General features: G+C 43.0%; 1 protein-coding gene across 2 annotated transcripts in view; it reads right to left on the bottom strand.

Annotated features, from left to right (window-relative positions):
* SLC1A4 (solute carrier family 1 member 4) overlaps positions 1-17,609 on the bottom strand; it is a 34,012-nt gene that overhangs the window by 11,071 nt on the left and 5,332 nt on the right. Inside the window, exons 2-7 of one of the 2 annotated variants that reach the window (XM_088160966.1) lie at positions 13,401-13,443; positions 12,213-12,272; positions 7,023-7,189; positions 4,087-4,320; positions 2,703-2,897; positions 1,148-1,357 (exon numbers count right to left, since the gene is read on the bottom strand). In XM_088160966.1, the coding sequence (XP_088017092.1) occupies positions 1,148-1,357; positions 2,703-2,897; positions 4,087-4,320; positions 7,023-7,189; positions 12,213-12,272; positions 13,401-13,443 (909 nt within the window). The remainder of the gene's footprint in view (positions 1-1,147; positions 1,358-2,702; positions 2,898-4,086; positions 4,321-7,022; positions 7,190-12,212; positions 12,273-13,400; positions 13,444-17,609) is intronic. The other variant, XM_014893162.2, reaches the window with a different exon arrangement.

Genomic DNA, 17,609 nt, shown 5'->3' with positions numbered 1-17,609 from the left:
AGATAATACAGATGCCACCTTCTCTAGTCTCTGAAATTCAAGGGTATCCTCAGGCATCCTAATTTCCACATCTTTTGTGGGAATGCACCATCTATACAGAGAGGCTGGTGTTTCCAAAAAGCAATGCTGAGGCATTATGTGCACTCTAAACCAGCAACTGCCCAATAACCTACCAACTGGAAACAAATTACCTAAGCAGGATTCAGATCATTTGACCCATACTGACCTCTTACTTCTTTCCCAGAAGATGGAAAGGAAAGGTGGTAATACTGCCTTTTAAACTTGTGACACTCAGCAGTGTGTTCCAGCCATAGCACTGCCCACAGTAGTGGCAAGCGTCGCAAACCCTCTGTGTCCCTGCCCTGCCAATGGACAGCACCTCTCTGTGATACTTGTGTTGGTGCTTTGACCTGTCTTGAAACTATAAAAAAAGTTCAAACAATAGCTGGCATGTGGGAAACTACTTCCCACATGTGACCAAGGAAGTTTTCCACAAATGATGTTCAGACTCAATTTCCTTTGTCCTCCTCTGCCCTTCTAGTGTCCAATTAATTTCCAGCAATATCAACACCTTCTAAATGGACTTTTAACAACAGTTCTAATTGGAATTGAAACCAAGAAGAAAAACATTTCTAAAAAGGCTGAATAAAAAAGCTGAAGAGAGATTTTAACATACTGACTGCTTTAACTGGGAAGGCACCACCACTTTTTCCATTCCCCATCACAAGTTACCTGTCCTGTTGGCAGACATCGTGTAGGGTCTTATTTTCTACTGGGTTATATTCTGTACTCTGACCATGTTTCCAGCTAAACATGCTACAAGGATGCTGTAAGTGAGGTGGATGTCTCACTCTTCTCCCACGTAACAAGGGACAGGATGAGAGGAAATGGCCTCAAATTGCACCAGGGGAGGTTTAGATTAGATATTACGAAACTCTTTTTCCATGGAACGAGTTGTGAATCATTTGACCAGACTGCCTAGGGAAGTGGTGGAGTCCCCATTACATGGCTTAATGGTGAGCATGGTGGTGGTGCTACACTGATGGCTGGCCTTGACAATCAGAACAGTTTCTTTCCAGCCTTAGCCATTCTGTAACTCCATGTTTCTATGCCTTACAAGCAGGTATGTGAGGCCTGCAGTACTCACACAATCCAGTCCACAGCCAGTATGAGGGACAGGTCGTTGGTGGGCAGCCCGATGGCCTCCAGGATGATGGCAATGGTGAGGACGCCTCCGGCAGGGACCCCAGCTGCTCCCACACTGGACGCCGTGGCTGTCACGCTGCAAATCAATGTCCGTGCCCAGTTAGAGAGGCTCCCAGCTCTCCTCTGCTGCACTCTGTCATGTGCTTCCCTGCTATGGAAATTGTAAACAAACGCTCCAGCATGGGACACATGGAGCATTTGCTTCCCAGGCAAACCCCTTCCTACCTGCTGATGCAAAGGAATGGGTACAGAGGACAGGGGCTCAGCAGGGATCTGCAGCAGTTACCATGGCTATGGCTACGGGTTCAACACCAGGACTGCCTTTTCAGGGTAAGAAACAACCAATACAACTGTATCCTCCTGCCTTACTAACATTCCCAGCTCCAGTATGCTAAGTGACTTACATCTCCTGACCCCACATGTAAAGGCAAACTCTGCCATGCAGGGCACAGCACCTTCCCTGTGTCTCATTTGCATCCCAACACAGATCCTAAATCAGGAGCTGGAAACCTGCAGTGCGTGTGCTCAACACACCTTTTTTGTGTGCAGATGTCTGCAACTGAGCTCTCCTTGGGCTACCACTACATTATCCTCCGACTTGTCTTCACACCTGAGTCAATGAGAGTACTTGAAAAGCTAATTTGGCTACCCACCAAATAAAAAAACAGTGCCCCAGCCCTGCCTTAAATAGACAAACAACATACTGGGAAACACAATCAAGAAGGAAATAAAACCTGGACAGGAAGGGTAAAAGAAATGCCAGGAACCAGCCCTAGGAGGCATCTGTTGGATGCAGCTGTGGCTGCTGGGCACAGTGGGGAGCCAGAACTGCTTGTAGTATCCTCATTTAAGGGATTTTAAGGAGAGAAATGAAGACAATGACACTTCATGGGATATAGGACATCATAGGTTATTCCAGGCATAGAGGGGAGAAAGTCTTAGAGAAGGACACAGGACTGAGATGGTGGAAGGGACAATGGAGCAAAGTGGTTAGGAGGGGAACAGCAAGAGATCTGATGAAGAAAGCCAGTAATGTGGTGGTAGGAAGGACAGAGGTAAGCAAGAACTGAGTCTTTAGTGTAAAATAGATGCATAAGGAACCAAGTAGATGGCAGGAGAATTTTCTAAGACATCCAGAGGAGGAATCAGGGGCTGGTTTCTGGGCAGTGCAGAATGCCTCAATTACCTAGCCTAATGGTGACTGGAGGATGGAGGAGTGAGATGCTTAAGGAAGGACAGGAATTTCATGTGTTCAATTTAAACAGCTCAAAGACTGTTTCAGAATTCAATTACCCCTCCCAGGTTCCACCTTTTATTAAATCGAGAATCTTGTAAAGGTTTAAAGACTCTATCCTTTAATCACCCTATAATTATGTTACATAGCAGTTTGCAGGCTTTAGGTCAGAGATGTGGAATGCTAACTGTTAGTTATTAACTGAGAGACCACAGCTTGAATGTGTCTGGGGGCCAGAAGGATGTGGCTGCAAGCAACTTACAGAATTGTGAAGATCTGCCCAGGGTTGAGGTCGACATTGTTCAGCTGAGCAATAAACACAGCTGCCATGCACTGGAAAATAGCAGCTCCATCCATGTTTACAGTGGCCCCAATGGGAAGGATAAACCTGCTGATCCTCTTGTCGACTTTGTTGTTCTCCTCAATACACTTGATCATGGACGGGAGCGTGGCTGAGCTGAAAATAGAACAGGGAGAAATGAAACACAGAGCACCAGGGTGCCCATCACTGTCTCATGGCTTTCATGTTTCTAACATACAGCAGACAGGACTGTCAGGACAGCAACGCCATTTTATAGTCCCTCTCTGTCATGAGGACCCCTCCTTGTTGAGTTTAGAGCAGAGGTATTTAATAATCTGCTTTCATCCAGAAAGCTGATAAGGACTTTAATCTCCCAGAAGCAAGAACTCATGACTTAGCATACTATGCAGCATTACATGGCTATAGAATGAACAAGTCTCAGACTACAAACATACAGTAAGAAATTCAAATATAGCAGGGGAGGTTGGAACTAGACGATCTTTAAAGTTCCTTCCAACCCAAACCATTGTATGATTTTATGACAATATAAACACAACAGATGCAACAGCAACCTCTGTTAATGCTGTATTAGTACCTTCTCAAATGAACAGAAAAATAATTAAAAATATAACATCACCCTTGGAATTACTTCTTGATTTATAAATTACATGGTTTTATTCATAAACCGTCTCCTACTATGCAGAAGGAGAGAGTTTATAAATAGCACTTCAGCTCCATTGACAGACATGCAACTGCTTTTGGGGATGACCTGAAATGATTTTATACAAATGTTATTTGATCTAGCGTTTGTCTATGACGAAAGTGTAAATGACACACTCAATCATTTGGTTATGACAAATAAAAGCTGATCAGGTCAGATCTTTGAAATAAGCAATGTTAAATGCCTTTTCTCTAGCAACCAAGTCTGCTTTGCTCCTACAAAACTAGTCTGAATTTTTTCCAGGTCCTTCTGAACTTAAAAAGTAAACTTCTGAGGACAAAGTCACTCACTACTGACCTTCACTTCACTTAAAATTGAAAGGACTGCTGGCAGGATCATTTAAAGACAATAATTTCCCCCCCACCACCCCAAGATATTTCCAACTCAGCATCATGCTATGGCCCCAATACTTTGAGAAATTCTTTTCAACAGCTGATAATCAGCATGTGCTGTGTGGCAAGCTGACAACAGCAGTGAGACTCTCTATGCTTGGAAGACACTTTCTGCAATCTCAGGAACAATATTCACACCTAAAACTAAAACTGGATACAGTCAGTATCACACTGGATACAGCCAGGTGTCAAACAACCAGGTAGTAGTCCCAGAAGTGGCACAGAAACCCACCTGGAGCAAGTGGCAAAGGCAGTGGCAAATGGTGTGATAAGTCCTAAGAGAAAACGGTACGGATTTTGCCGTGTGGCTGCAAAATAAATAAGCGGCAGAATGATTCCTCCGTGGATGACGTGGCCCAGGATAGAGGCGAAGATGTATTTTCCCAGGCTGGTGACCAGAAGCACAATATCTTCCATTTCGACAATCTTGCTCCCAACAAGAAACATAATGCCAATAGGTACATACCTGTGTAAATGCAATATTGGCTGTCATTAAGTACAAACAAAAAGCCTTGGAAAACATGACATTTTCCATCCTGGAGACAGAATTCTGCTAAAGAATCTGCTGCTCCTACTGAAGGGTGGTTCCTTATTCACCACACATTCAGGTTAGGTAAATTTGGAAGGCTTTTCTAAGACTCTTGTTTGGTGGATGATAAGCAGTCAAATTTTACAAGGTCTGTTCACTTATGCCCTCAGACACGGAGCTAGGAGAGTGCCAAAGGGAAGGTGAGTGGGAAACAGAAATGCTGTCAGGACTTACCAGGGCAAGACACCACTGGGGAGGAGAAGGGAGCAGCATCACATCACTGGAGTAGACACAGGGGTCAAAGAGTTGGGTCTTACACATGCAGAAACTCCCAACAGAGTCAGGTCATTAAAATTACAGACACACTGGGTGCCAACTCTATGCAGGTTAAGAAAAAGCTGTGTACATACCAGAGAGCTCAGCTAAAGGCTGCTGAAGCATGAGCCAAAGACAGGAATTAACTCTGCTATTTGCCTAAAAAGGACTAAGTTAAACGATCAGGCTTCCAGAGCTTCCCCCAAGTGAACAGCCAGGAACACACACACATCTATGCCTGTTATCTAGAAACATGCCACGTCAGCATTTGTTTTAAGTTTCCTTTGTCAAGAGCACCCGGAGCTGCTCCAGGGGGAAGGGCCACCTGCAAGCCACAGCCACACCTCTGGTCCCAGTCGCCCTGAACTGCCTTTGCACCAACAGCACAGCAGCTTTAAACAAAGTGTGTGAACAGTGCACTGCAGGCCCAGGGCCAGCTCCTTCCTAAGCTTTACTGGAATGTTTGTGTCTGAGTACCTCTGCTGATGCTGTCCATGCTTGATCCCTTTCTTCTAAGATTAGGAAATACTAAAAGATCACCCAGCTCCCCAAAAGCCTATCCCAGGAAACCGTGTGACTACAAGACATTTGCCTGTACATCTCAGAATAAAAAATCCAATGCCTGCGTTCAGAAAAGCTGATTTGTGGAGTCAAGACAAACTTCAGAAGGTTTGGTTAAACATACAAGGGTCTGGAAAGGTGGGCAAGCCTTAAGGCTGCTCAGATCACTCACTTCTTCCTGGCCTGCCATTCCCTCAGTGGTTCTGCAGCTCCTTTGTTCCATGCAGCAAGCATCTCCCTATGTCCCAGATCCATGTAAGCATCCTCTGTCCTCCCTTGACCAAACCTCTAGGGAGGCCTGTGGAACATTCCCCACTTAGCCTCTGCAATTCTGCCTTTGAACTGTGTTTCTGAGGACCCTGATTAGTCAGATCCAGCTGAGTCCTGGTCCTGCCCAAGCACTGCAAACATGAAAACTGAATACCTCCCCTTGAAGAGGGAGGCCAGAGAGGAAAGAACTTAAAGTTGAGACCCAAGTGCTGCTAAACACAAGAGTAGCTCTTGAACAGGAACAGATACTAGCTCAAGCTGCCTTTGCTCCTCGTAGTATGATTTCACCAGCTGCCTTTGCTCCTGGTAGTATGATTTCACCATTCCAAAGCATCCCTTGGGAAGCACATGCAGCTTGACAGATTTTGAATAAATACAGGACTACACAAGACCTTTAAGAAAGGAAAGAGAACAAGTAATGGCTTCATTGTTAAAGGTCAGCAGTGGTCCCCATAATCCACAAAATAAAGGATTACATACCAACTGATTAGCTTGAAGTGCTAGCACTGTAATAAGCTGAATACATGAACTGCCTCTTATCAGTATCCACTGTCCAAGGAATTACACCCAAGAGCAAAAAGCTAAGCTGCTTGGAGATGAATTTTTTAATCCCTTATGATAGCAACTAACACAGAGATCTGCCTGTGTAAAATGTGTTTTGTTAAAACCCTTCTACATCTTTGGGAGAGGAAAACAGTAGGAATGAAAAATGCAGAATGAAGGAAGAAAAAAAATACCCCTGCTAAGGTACATTTACAACTTTTTCACCAGTTCTGGAAAGGAAGTGAGAAATGTCCCACTGTTAATTTGTTGGCTAGCTATCGTCATGAATATTTTTAATTTTGTACGTGAGATATTAGTACTGTTGGCTTCACAGGAGCAGCCTAACTCCACACCCAAGCACAGCCATGATACTGCTCTGAGGCCCAAGTTCATCCTGTCTGATGGAAAACCCAGCCAGGAGGTTGCTCCTACCCCAGCTTAGGTGGTCTGAGCCACTCTCTACAGGTGCCTCCTCCAGCGCTGGTTTCTTGCCTAATGAGAAAGTTCAGTGTGCTCCAATTCCTAACTAACAGGCTATTTTGGTGTCAAAAGCTTTGTGGGATTGATTAGAGCACTATACAGCCCATAAACTTTTCCAGACTCCAAGGAATTAAGTGAAATAATGTATTTGCTCATTAATAGTCAAGAGAAAAAAATAAAGTCGGCCTTAGGAAATACTGACTTTTCTTTCCATTAAATAATCAAGGAGTCCTGGAGAAGATATATAGCAACCCTTTGAAGTTCTCCAAGTCTGATACCTTAAGCTACTAGTGACTGTCTGGTTACAGGGCACAAGTAAGGACAAAAGCCCCCATCGTGTGACATCACAACATTCACTTTTGCTGTGATGAGGGATCTCACAGGAAAAATCTGGACAGAGAGATGAAATGTGAGTTTGCTGATCTGAGTATAAGACTGCAGTGCAGATATATCTGCAGCCATACACTTACCACATAATCCAGGTAACCAGGACCATTGTGGCTTCATTGAATGAGTTAAAGAAGCGAATAAGATCTTCCCCCTCTGGGCCAAGCTTTTTCAGTGCCACTCCTAAAACCAGAGCAAACATCACCAGTCCCAAGATGTTCATCCCTTTGATCTCAGTACCAACAGGGATCTGCAGAGACAAAAAAAAGAAGGCTTGTTACATGTGATAATAGGACAAAACCTAACAAAAGGTCATTTTGTTGCTGTCTGATTGATCTGAAATCAACAAGCACAACCTATTTTGTAAAGGAAGAGCCTATTTTGTTGAAGGGAATCAAAGACATCTGGACACAATTCAGGTACAAACCTCCCTAGTTATGAGCTGGCATGGATTCACTGGAGAAGGAAAGGGCCTGCTACTACCTCCTCATATGCCCTCCAATATAATAGTTGTGTTCTCAGTGTCCTGAGCAAGAAAACTCCCCACTTTACTCAGGACTTTAGTGCAATGATGATACCAAGGAGAAAACAACCAATATTATGCAGTAGAAAGAGGGGAGAAAGGCAGAGAAAGGCAGCAAACTGTGGCAACCTACTCCTTCATCTGTCCATGTCAGATGTGGGAGATAGAGAACAGAAGAGAGATACCTGTTCCCCTTCTCAGAAATCTGTCACTGCCTGGGAAAAAAGTAAGAGGACAAAAACCAGGATCCATCTATTGACAAAAACTAGTCTACCCACAGGTCTGCTCTGTTAGTCCTTCATGGTTTGTTTCTCAAAGAGAGCCAGACCTCTCTTTGGCAATGCAGTATCATATGAACTGAATGAGTGCTCTTGTGGCTGCGTAAAAATATAATTGTTTTGACAAACTGGGGTTTTTTTCTCTCCAACTTGGCAGTACAAACATGTCAAATTGTTGTTTTATTTGGAAGAACTTCTATAACAGATGAAGTTTGTGTACAAGTTTTGGTCTTTTGGCTAGTTTAGGTGGACACTAGCTCAACACTAGGAAAAAAAAATACATTCTGAGCTAAAAGTTTGAAATTAATATTGACTAAAGAATTCAGGATACTGATCACCTAAATCTGATAAAATCAGCCTGCTTAAGATCAATGTTTTTGCTGGAAGTACACGGCTGAACTGGACTATCTCTCAGTGGCAGGTAGAAAAAAAGTCCTGCAGGGAAGGGGAGAAAATGTAAATTAGACACAAAAGCAGGAAGGTTAAATTGTTGTTAAGAGAACTGTTTATAAACAGTGAAGGTGCTGGCTTTTTTTATTCACTAGATAAAAATAATTAAATATGGAATCTGCAATTTTATGGTAGTTGCTTGTTCAGGGCTAAGCTGCCACTATTTGTTTGATTCCTGATTGAAGGAACTGAGAACATGGACAGATATTAAGCATGAAGCACAGTATATTTCCAGAGATGTCTGAAGAAACATGCTGTCACACACACTAACACTCTTCCATCTGGATAGTTTTAGCTATATTGCTTTTTGTGACTGAAAGCTCTAAACTCTTCTGTAGTTAGAAAAGTTAAGAAAAAACAAATTACATCCTCATATTAATTAAACAAATCACCTGTGTACATGGGATGTTATTTTACAATATATATCATTTTATATTGGTTCATTTGATACAGGGGTAATACGAAAAGTTCAGCTGGAACATAATTTTGCCATAATGGGCCCAAACCATTAAAAAAAAAAGAAAAAAAAAGGCACTAAACCCAGTGAATATTCTTTTGAATATTCTTTTTTTTTTAAAAAAAAAGGTATAAAACTTCCCTATGGAACAGAAATCCAGTGTTTCAATGCTGTAAGAGCCCAGCATTCTGACCTGGATGTTGCTGGGAGAGAAACTCTGTACTCTCCAGAATGACACCCTTGGAGAGGTCTCTGTCCACCTGGCTCCCAGCACTGTGGTAACTGCTGCTGCTGTTCTCCAAGTGCTCACGCTCTCCAGCACTTCAAGCCCAGATTTTGTGATCTGGGGACCTCCTGACCTCTTGGTGGCCAAGGATGACTGTGTCTGCCACTGCCAAGAGTGTGTGAGCTGTCTCCCTCTATTTGCTGCCATCCTGTCCCCACTTTTAGGTCTTGCTCTCTCCTTGTCTCTCCCTCACCAATTTCTTTACAACACACAACATTCACCATCACCTCCCAACACTGCAGATGTAGGCAGAAGATGCACCACTTGCCTAGAGCAGCAACTTATTGCTAGAAATTTCTCCCTGCAAATCCAGAGGATGACCTGCAGCATTCAGGGAATTCTACCTCGTTGTGACACAACATGGAATGAGTCCAGCAGAAAATCTTCAGCGGAAGATCCTCACCATCCCAGCCTCTAAAACTGGCAGATGCTGAACAGCCTTTTTGTACTCTCACAGAAGAGTGCATCACCCCAAAGGGGCAGCCAAACCAAGCAGCATTATGGACACCAAACAAAAACAGCTTTAATGAGAACTTTGTTCCTAGACAAACTATGGGACACATTACTGTTTGCCTGATTATGAATTCTCTTAGGAAGATTCATGGAGCTCTTCTGGTCCTTGAATCTCTCTGAAGATCCATTGTCTTTTAGCTCTTGAAACAAAATGCTTATCAAGGAAACAACTGCTGACATTGAACAGTCCCAGTAGTAGGTGGCTGAAAAGAACATGCAGCCATGTGGTGTGAGGAAGAAGAGGAACCACTGGTTTGTGTATTTTTACTCCAGTCCAAAGAGGAACTGAGCCCCCCCAGGCTCCCTGTGCTGCAGATGGTAAAGTGAGATAGTCTGTGCCCCAGGAAGTCTTGCTGCCAAAGAGACAGAGAGGATGTAGCCATAAAAGCTGGGTAAACATAAGGTGAGCATGTGAAATAACAAAAAAGGACAGGGCTGAGCAAACAACTACGTGTCCCACTATTCCTCTCATCAGTGAGAGAAGACAAGGCCTATTAACCAGTGGGGGGGAAATATAATTAATGGAAAATTTTGCTCTACACTATTCGTATGGGAAGTTGAAGGAAAATATTTCTCCTCTTCACTCAAATACTGTGCTGATGAAAGAAAAAAGAAGATAGGGATATGATTTTATTCCCCTGGAACCAAACTTCTGTCACTAGGATATCCAAAAATTATACTCTTCTTTCCAAACTTAACTCTCATCTATCCATAAATACTATGGTAAAACCAATACTGAAACTGAAGTAACAAAACTGAGACGATGCTGTCTTTTTATTTGGTCTGTTCTTCCCTAGAGACAGTAGGGCGTCTTCTGGAATTAAAAAAGTTCAGTCTGGTTTTGCTCCAACAACTTAAAAAAGGTTTTGGAAAAGTAATAGCAGAAGTAACCTTTACATCATCACAACTGTTGGCAAAAACAGACATCAGTGGCATATTCAGAATATTTTTTCTGATGTTGCATCAAACAAGAGACTGATAAGCAGGAAAAAGAGAGAGGAAAAATGAAAAAAATAATGTTGCATTTTAAAAAGCCAAAAGATGCATTCTTATCTCTTAAGGAAAAGTGATAGTGTTGAACAAGCATTAAAAAAATACTTGACATCCAGCACTCTGTCCAACGGGTATGGTTAACCTTAATCTGTGCTTGGCTGCTACGGAGCCCGTATCAAACTTGACAGTGAAGATAAATAAAAGATTTACATTTTACTCTTGCTTCAATGTCTGCATTTAAATAACTGCACTCTGCAACAAACACACAAATCTAAGTGCACGTTGCCACAGCCTTTCATACCAAAGTTGTTTCAGCAGCACGAAGCTGCAGGGGCATGCCCTGCCCAAGGACACGAGGCCATGGAGACAGAAAGTGTTCTTTTGGGATTCCGCAGTCACGGACTGCATCCCTGTCACATGGGGTGACCGCGGATGTGGGCTAACGCAATCCAACAGGAATGGGCAGGCGGAGCTGCCTTCCCCGGGAACTGCTCAGCTGGTGATGCCAGGCTCTCAGGCAAGGCATAGCTTTGCCCCTGCTCAGTTCATGTGTCATCCCAGTCACCCGGCACCCTGTCTCCAGGGCTGGTGAAAGTTCAGCCCAGGGCTGGAAGCAGAGTTCACAAACACTGTTCTGCATCACCTGCTCACACACCATGCATGGGGAGGAGAAGGTAATCAAGCCAATGCTTCCTGTGCTCAGGGATAGGCTCCAGAGTCCCTCTGGGTTAGCATAAACTGCTTTTTCTTTGATGGTTTTACAAACTGGTGGGCAAACTTCAGCTGAGCCCTTCCATGACAAATGCAAACGTTGCAAGTCTCTTGCCCTAGGGAATTTCAAATCAATTTAAAAACATAGTAACCCAACATCTGATACTGAGTTCAGACAGCTAGAATGAGCTTGAGGAAGAGAAAATCACCTTGAAAGTAATTTCTCAGTAATTTCCCGAAAATCCCATGGCAGCACATGAGGCACTTTATTTGGAGCAAGGTGACACCTTGCAGGCTGAGACCCTGGGTCTGTTTCATAGCACGCTGCTGGTTAGACAACAGTAATTATTGCTGGGCCTGCAACATGTTGGCTCTGGCTAATAATAAACACGTTTGATAGCCTTGTCTGAAAGAGAAATGACATTCAGTGGGATACAGAGCCTCTCTAGAAGCCCTACCATCTACATATGGAAGACACCACTCACTTTCTTTGTCTACACCTACACATCAGCTCCCTTTTTGATACCTTTGCAACAGTAGCCTATTTGTAATGTTGTCTGTCATTTTTACTCCTTCAGACCACTTGTTACTGCTTCAAACAAAACTTCAGTAATGAGAAAAAATTCTCAAGCCAACAAATCCTTTTTTTATAGAGAGCCATGGATAGAGAAGTAAAAAAATTCATTCTCTCCAAACTCTTAATGAAGAGTAAGGTTTAAGGGATATACTCAGCCAGCCTGATTGCTATTTACTTCCAAGTCTACAGAAAGTTATTTGGAAGCATTAGGTAGACTGACTAAAATTTAGAACAAGACACCAGGTCTAGGAAAGCATGGCCTAAAAAAAAAAGTGTCAAGGGTCACATTCAGCTGAGCTCAACCTTCCTCTCGATCACAGCTTTCTGTTGTGGCTCTGGATATTCATTCAGCTTGTGTGTGTCTCAGCTCCAGGCAAATAAAAGTATTTGCTTCTTTTTCAAGACTACTGGAAAGTATTAAAGACTGTGAAGTAGTGAAATATTACTGACAACAATTTGTTTAAAAACCTAAGAATTGACCTTACCTTTTCCAATGTGGCATTTCCAGAGGTGTTCCTAAGCAGCATCTTATAGTCTGTCGCATACTGCAGGTAAGAAAAAAACCACAACCAAACAAAAATGGTGCAGCAGGCATTAAAATTGTCAGCAAAATATCTAAAATCTAGGGCAACAGCTTACTTTGATAAACAAACCAAACACCTCCCAAAAGGAGGGCACTTCTTTGGGCTTGTTTTCTTTAAGTACAAAAGGAGGGAAGGAAAAGCTTCTGTCCTTGTCAATTCCCTGTGACAACAGCAGCACAGAGGAAAAGAGTACTGCTTTATTTCATCCCTGAATACTCACAACCCTGACACTAGAGGCATCACAAAATGTCCTTTTCATAGTGTTATTTTTGTACTACTTCTGTTTTTACTCATGGAATATTGACTTGTACTGTATATGATATATACTATGTGTACTCATGCAAAATGGAACTTGATTTTAAGAGTTTGTGCTTGGTTTTGATACAAAAGCAAATCCACAGAACACCACGAAGGCAACAGCTATTATTCTGCTCCTGTATCATAATCATGCTGGCCCATGACAATATTCTAAACTCTCTCTATCCTGAAATATAAAATTAGCATTGAGAACTAAATCAAGATCTTTTTGGAGCCCTACAGCTCCAACCCATCAGTTTAAACCACACTATGTTCTGGTGCCAGTTATCATCCCATCACACAATAGTCTCTGTTTGAAGAGAAACCAGGCTGAGTAATTAATCCAGCAAGGGATCCAATGGAAACTACAGAATAAAACCATCAGGCAACAGGTAATGCTTATATAGATGGGAGCCTAAAGGTCTTCAGCCTTGTCTGTTCTGAGCTCAGCTCTAAAACTACGCAACCAAAGGATTCTTAGCTAGCTCCTGCAAAATGGTAAGCAGCCTGGCACAAAGCAGGATTGCCACTGCTGCCCAACATGGCACCCAAAATTTAAAGAATATTTTTGGTGAACGTAGAAAAGATGGGCTTTGAATATGCTTTTGTTTGAGGAATATTTTTCAAATCATTTGCCATGAAAGCTGTATGTCTGACTATATAGTGTTTTTAAAAACCCTACCTTCTATAAGTAAATTAACTTCTGGTATTTTCTACACCATCTTTCTTGTCCTCTTCCAATAAAAGAGCCTATGCACTGTAGCTCGTGTCCAAAGTCCACATAGATCTTACCGTTTCGAAAGCTGCAGCAACAAGATTTGCAGGAAACAGGTTTCTGTAAAAGACAAACAAGAAAATGAAATATGTCAAAGAGAACTTCTTAAATGAATGCACCAATGTATCTTACTCTCAGAAACAGAATTTCTTTTTCAAAGGCAAACCCATTGGCACTGGTGCGGTGTGTAGCACAGAAGATACTCCGGCAGCATGGAGCTTGCTATGTGTCCAGAGGTGTGGATCTTCCTTGGCTCACAAGAAAGAGATGACAAATGCTTGCCACCACACCTCACCTTTTGGGCAGGGCCACCAGAGGCAATCACACACAATGCTGATTACACACACCCATAGCCCAGTGGCTACAGAAACTGGTTCAGCCACACCAGCTGCAGCACCAGTTTATGGCCTCCAGTGTCAGGCAGGTTTTTAACACTGCTCATGTGATTACACTTCCCTCACAGTATCAACATGAAGGACAATCCAATCAGCAAAATCCACTTACAAGAATGGCTTAACCCTTCAACACAGCAAGGCCAGCTTCCCTGACCACCCAGGCAGTGCAGAACAACATCACAGGTCAGACTTCTCTGCAAGGACTTAGGCAACACAGATGGTAATCACAGGCAAATCCTATGGAACATCTGAATCCAGTAGTGCCTTCACACAGGAATGCAAATCTAGCATCAGGTTAATGCAGAGAGGACAGTATTCAAAGTGGTGTAGACTCTTTCTGACCATCCAGGATGTATCTGCATACAGGATTGCAGACAGGAAATTAAAATGGTGAACTGGACCAAGCAGGCATTCCTTCAAGCTTCTTGTGGTATCTAATAGTTGGTTTTAATGCTATAATTGCTTTCCCCTCTTATGGGCAAAGAACACGTGTTCCCCTAGCCAAATGAAAACTCTTGGTTTTCAGAAAGGAAAACATGAATAAAAGTTTATCTCTGGGGTCATGGTAGGACCCCAGTTGGCAAGGGCAGGAACGTGATGAGTATGATCTGAAAATATTGCCAGTAGAAGGCATCACAGAGGCACAAGAACTCTTATGGTAAGGAATCAGAAGACTTTACCCAGAATCAGTTAATTGTGGTAAAAAACATCTGGATAGCTGCTCCCCATCCTTTGCTCTTTGCACTGCTCAGAGGAAGCTGCAGCTCTCTCCAGGCTGTGCCCTGCTAACTTCCCCCATTTTTGCCATAGTTACCCAGAAAACATTAAACCAGGCTGTGGTCACTTCATGAATGGCATGGAATGTGCAAATCCAAACCAGAGCAAGAAAAGGAGCAGCAGAGTCAAATCTTTGACAGTAGGAGGGAGATTTAAATACAGCCCAGTTAAGGACTTTGGCCTTTTTGGTTACATAGCTCTGTTCTCCTGCCACATAGGGCATTTTCCCACAGCCTTGATAACAACTGTAAAGGACACTGAACTTCATCAAACACCTGTCTGCTGTGAAATGCCTCGGCCTCTCTATCTCTCTCTGATGCACTGCAAGTGTATTAGGAAGATTGCTGCAAGAATAATTTGTCTTCTGGAGTCTATATTCCACCAAGCATGAAAGAAACAGCAACTTTTTCTCCTCAAAAGTTGGCAATACAGCTGTCTGTCTGAAAGCAGGAGAGCAAGCTCTCACTCAGCAAAGGGGCTAAAAAAATTGGTCACGTAAGATCAATGGAACAGCTAACATGCATCAGTTCTTGCACAGCTGGAACTCTCTGGTGGACAAAAACCTTGAGTAAAGTAAAAGCAAACTTGCTTTTATCAGGAGTAAAATATCACATATACAAATGGGCTCATGCTGTTGGGAAAAGGAGGATATTTCTTTTCAGCTTTTCAAAGCAGGATGATTACTTTTTTAAAAAAAAGAACTGACTGGACTTTGAAGAAGCAAAGAGATGAAAAAAGACTGAAAACCAACCAGAGACTGATTCTTTTTTTTTTCTTTAAATCAGCTTTTCCATCCTGATGAAACCAAAACCAAAGGAAGCAATCCTAAAGCCTAAACAGAATGGTTCTCCAATGTTTTAATGTGGCCAGGAAACCAAACCCTCCATAATTTGCACAGTATGTCAGGCATGGGCCTCAGTAACTAAACATTAACTTATCTCCAAGGATATACTTAAAGCACATAGTTAAGTGATGCCAGCAACCCTGTTAGAGCAAGGCAAGGGGCAGGCTCTTACTTCAAGTGTGAATAGGGCTAAAAAAGAACCTAGAGTAGACACTTTGCTTTATTCCTCCAGCACCAGTCACAGGACTTGACAATTCGCCAAGTAAAAATTTTGGATCTCAAGCAGCTCAGGAGTTATATGTTCTGTTCAATCCAACTTCTAAGTACACCTGACTGCAAAATACCAAAACCACATAATGTTTTGCTCCTCTGTTTCAAATGTCAAAGCTTAATAACAAAGTATATCAGGCCATAAAAAGCAATCTACAAATAAACATGCAGACCTCACGCCTCTAAGATAAGCCATACTATACTTATTGCTCACCTAAAATCAGTCAGCATGTGAATTAAATTCATCTTTAATTACAGGTGGGTTAGATCACAAGTTCTTACCTTTGGATGGATTTGCGCAAGAACACCACTGCGGTGCCTAAAAAAAAGGGCAAGATGCTGCGTGTTTCAGGGAGAGATAAAAGTTGGCTGCTGACCTGCCTGGGCCCATCATGGACTTGTGCCTGCAGGGTTTGCTCCTCATGCCTGGTGAGGTAAAGCTCACTCAGCACAGAAACACAGACACAGCTCTGTCCCTGTGTGCAGAGGAGCTGCATGGGGAAGTATGGACATCCCTCCTGTGAGGGTAAACCAACAAACAGGAAAGCTGATTGAGCAGGGTAATTAGGCATGCAAATGAAATCTGGGTGTCTGCCCATTGGTTTTTCTGTGAGGACCAAAGGTTTTTGTGCTCTGAAAGCCTGTAGCAAATGTGAGCATGGAGTTTAGGGTAATCACCCTAGTTGTATGGCTGGATTGTTGACTGTTTCTGGTGGCCCCATCCCCATGCCCTGTGCCAGAGAACACAGTCGCCTTTCTGAAGTAGATGTGGATTATCACAAGAACACGGAGCTGGCCAAACCCTGGGTCTGGGTGATAAGGAGCCCGGCACAGCACTGTGGGATCAGACAGCCTTGGCTCCAAATGCAGCGAGACAAAACTTGCTGCACATGGCATGAACGAGACAGGCCAATAACACACCACGGCAGAGGGACAGATGTGCTGCCTGGACCCCAGGTGCCCCACTGCTACCTCGCTACACACGAGCACAGACCCCAACTCCTCTGTGCCATAAAAGTGAAGTAAATGGCACAGAGATACTTTACTTCTCTCACCAAGCACCAGGCAGGAAAGCCTCTCTCTGCCTGCTGCAAGTTCCTCAGACAGCCCTAAAGAAAGCCAGATCAGAAATCCATCAGACAGCTGGCAAGGGGGACATCTGTGTCCTAGGGCTGAAGCAACAGCTGGGCTGAGCCAGGAAACCTCCATGTAACTGCACAATACACAGAGTGAGAAAGCACCCCTCTCAGATCCTCTCAAAATAGGAACAAGAAAATAGCAGCACCAAGGGTGGGTGTTACAGTGTGTATTTCCTGCTTGAATACTGCACTCATCACACCATCTTCCCATGCACAGCTGGATAAATGCATCTTTCTTCCCGTGAAAAGCTGCTCCTACCAGTCAAAATCAGACCACTACTCCCCAGGAAAATCCCACTGTATTTCTGCTGTAATAGAAATCTTAGTTTAGCTGCAACATCTACTCTTGGGAATCCCAAACAACTAAGGGAACGTGGAGCTGGCAAAGGGATAAAATGGGGCGGTAACTCTCCTCTATTTTGATATTATGGTCAAATTGCTCTCTTCTTTACAGGCCTGTATCTTTCCATCAGCGGGATGAGGATTACACTGGAACTCCTCCATTGTATATGTAAGGGATTATTATTAACAACTGTTTCTAAATTATTCGTTTGCTAGAGCTCTGCAAAAAAACTTTGCTCTGGCAGCAAAAGTGTGAAGGGAAATCCAGGCAAATGGAATGAAACTCTAAAATACTACTCATTCCTCTCACATTGCTTCTTACAAAAAGGTTCCATTTCTGAGGCCAAAAACTTTGCTGTTGAAAAACATTCTTTTTTTAAGAAGTCTACAAAAAATATTCAGTGTTGGTTATGCCCAGTTTTCAGGTTTTTTTCAAATGGTATGAGTCAACTCATGGCA

The sequence above is a fragment of the Sturnus vulgaris genome, chromosome 3 (genome assembly GCF_052056855.1).
Source record: "Sturnus vulgaris isolate bStuVul1 chromosome 3, bStuVul1.hap1, whole genome shotgun sequence".
Classification (NCBI taxonomy): domain Eukaryota; kingdom Metazoa; phylum Chordata; class Aves; order Passeriformes; family Sturnidae; genus Sturnus; species Sturnus vulgaris.
Note: the sequence above shows the minus strand (reverse complement) of the source record. Positions and strands in the feature narration are given on the sequence as shown.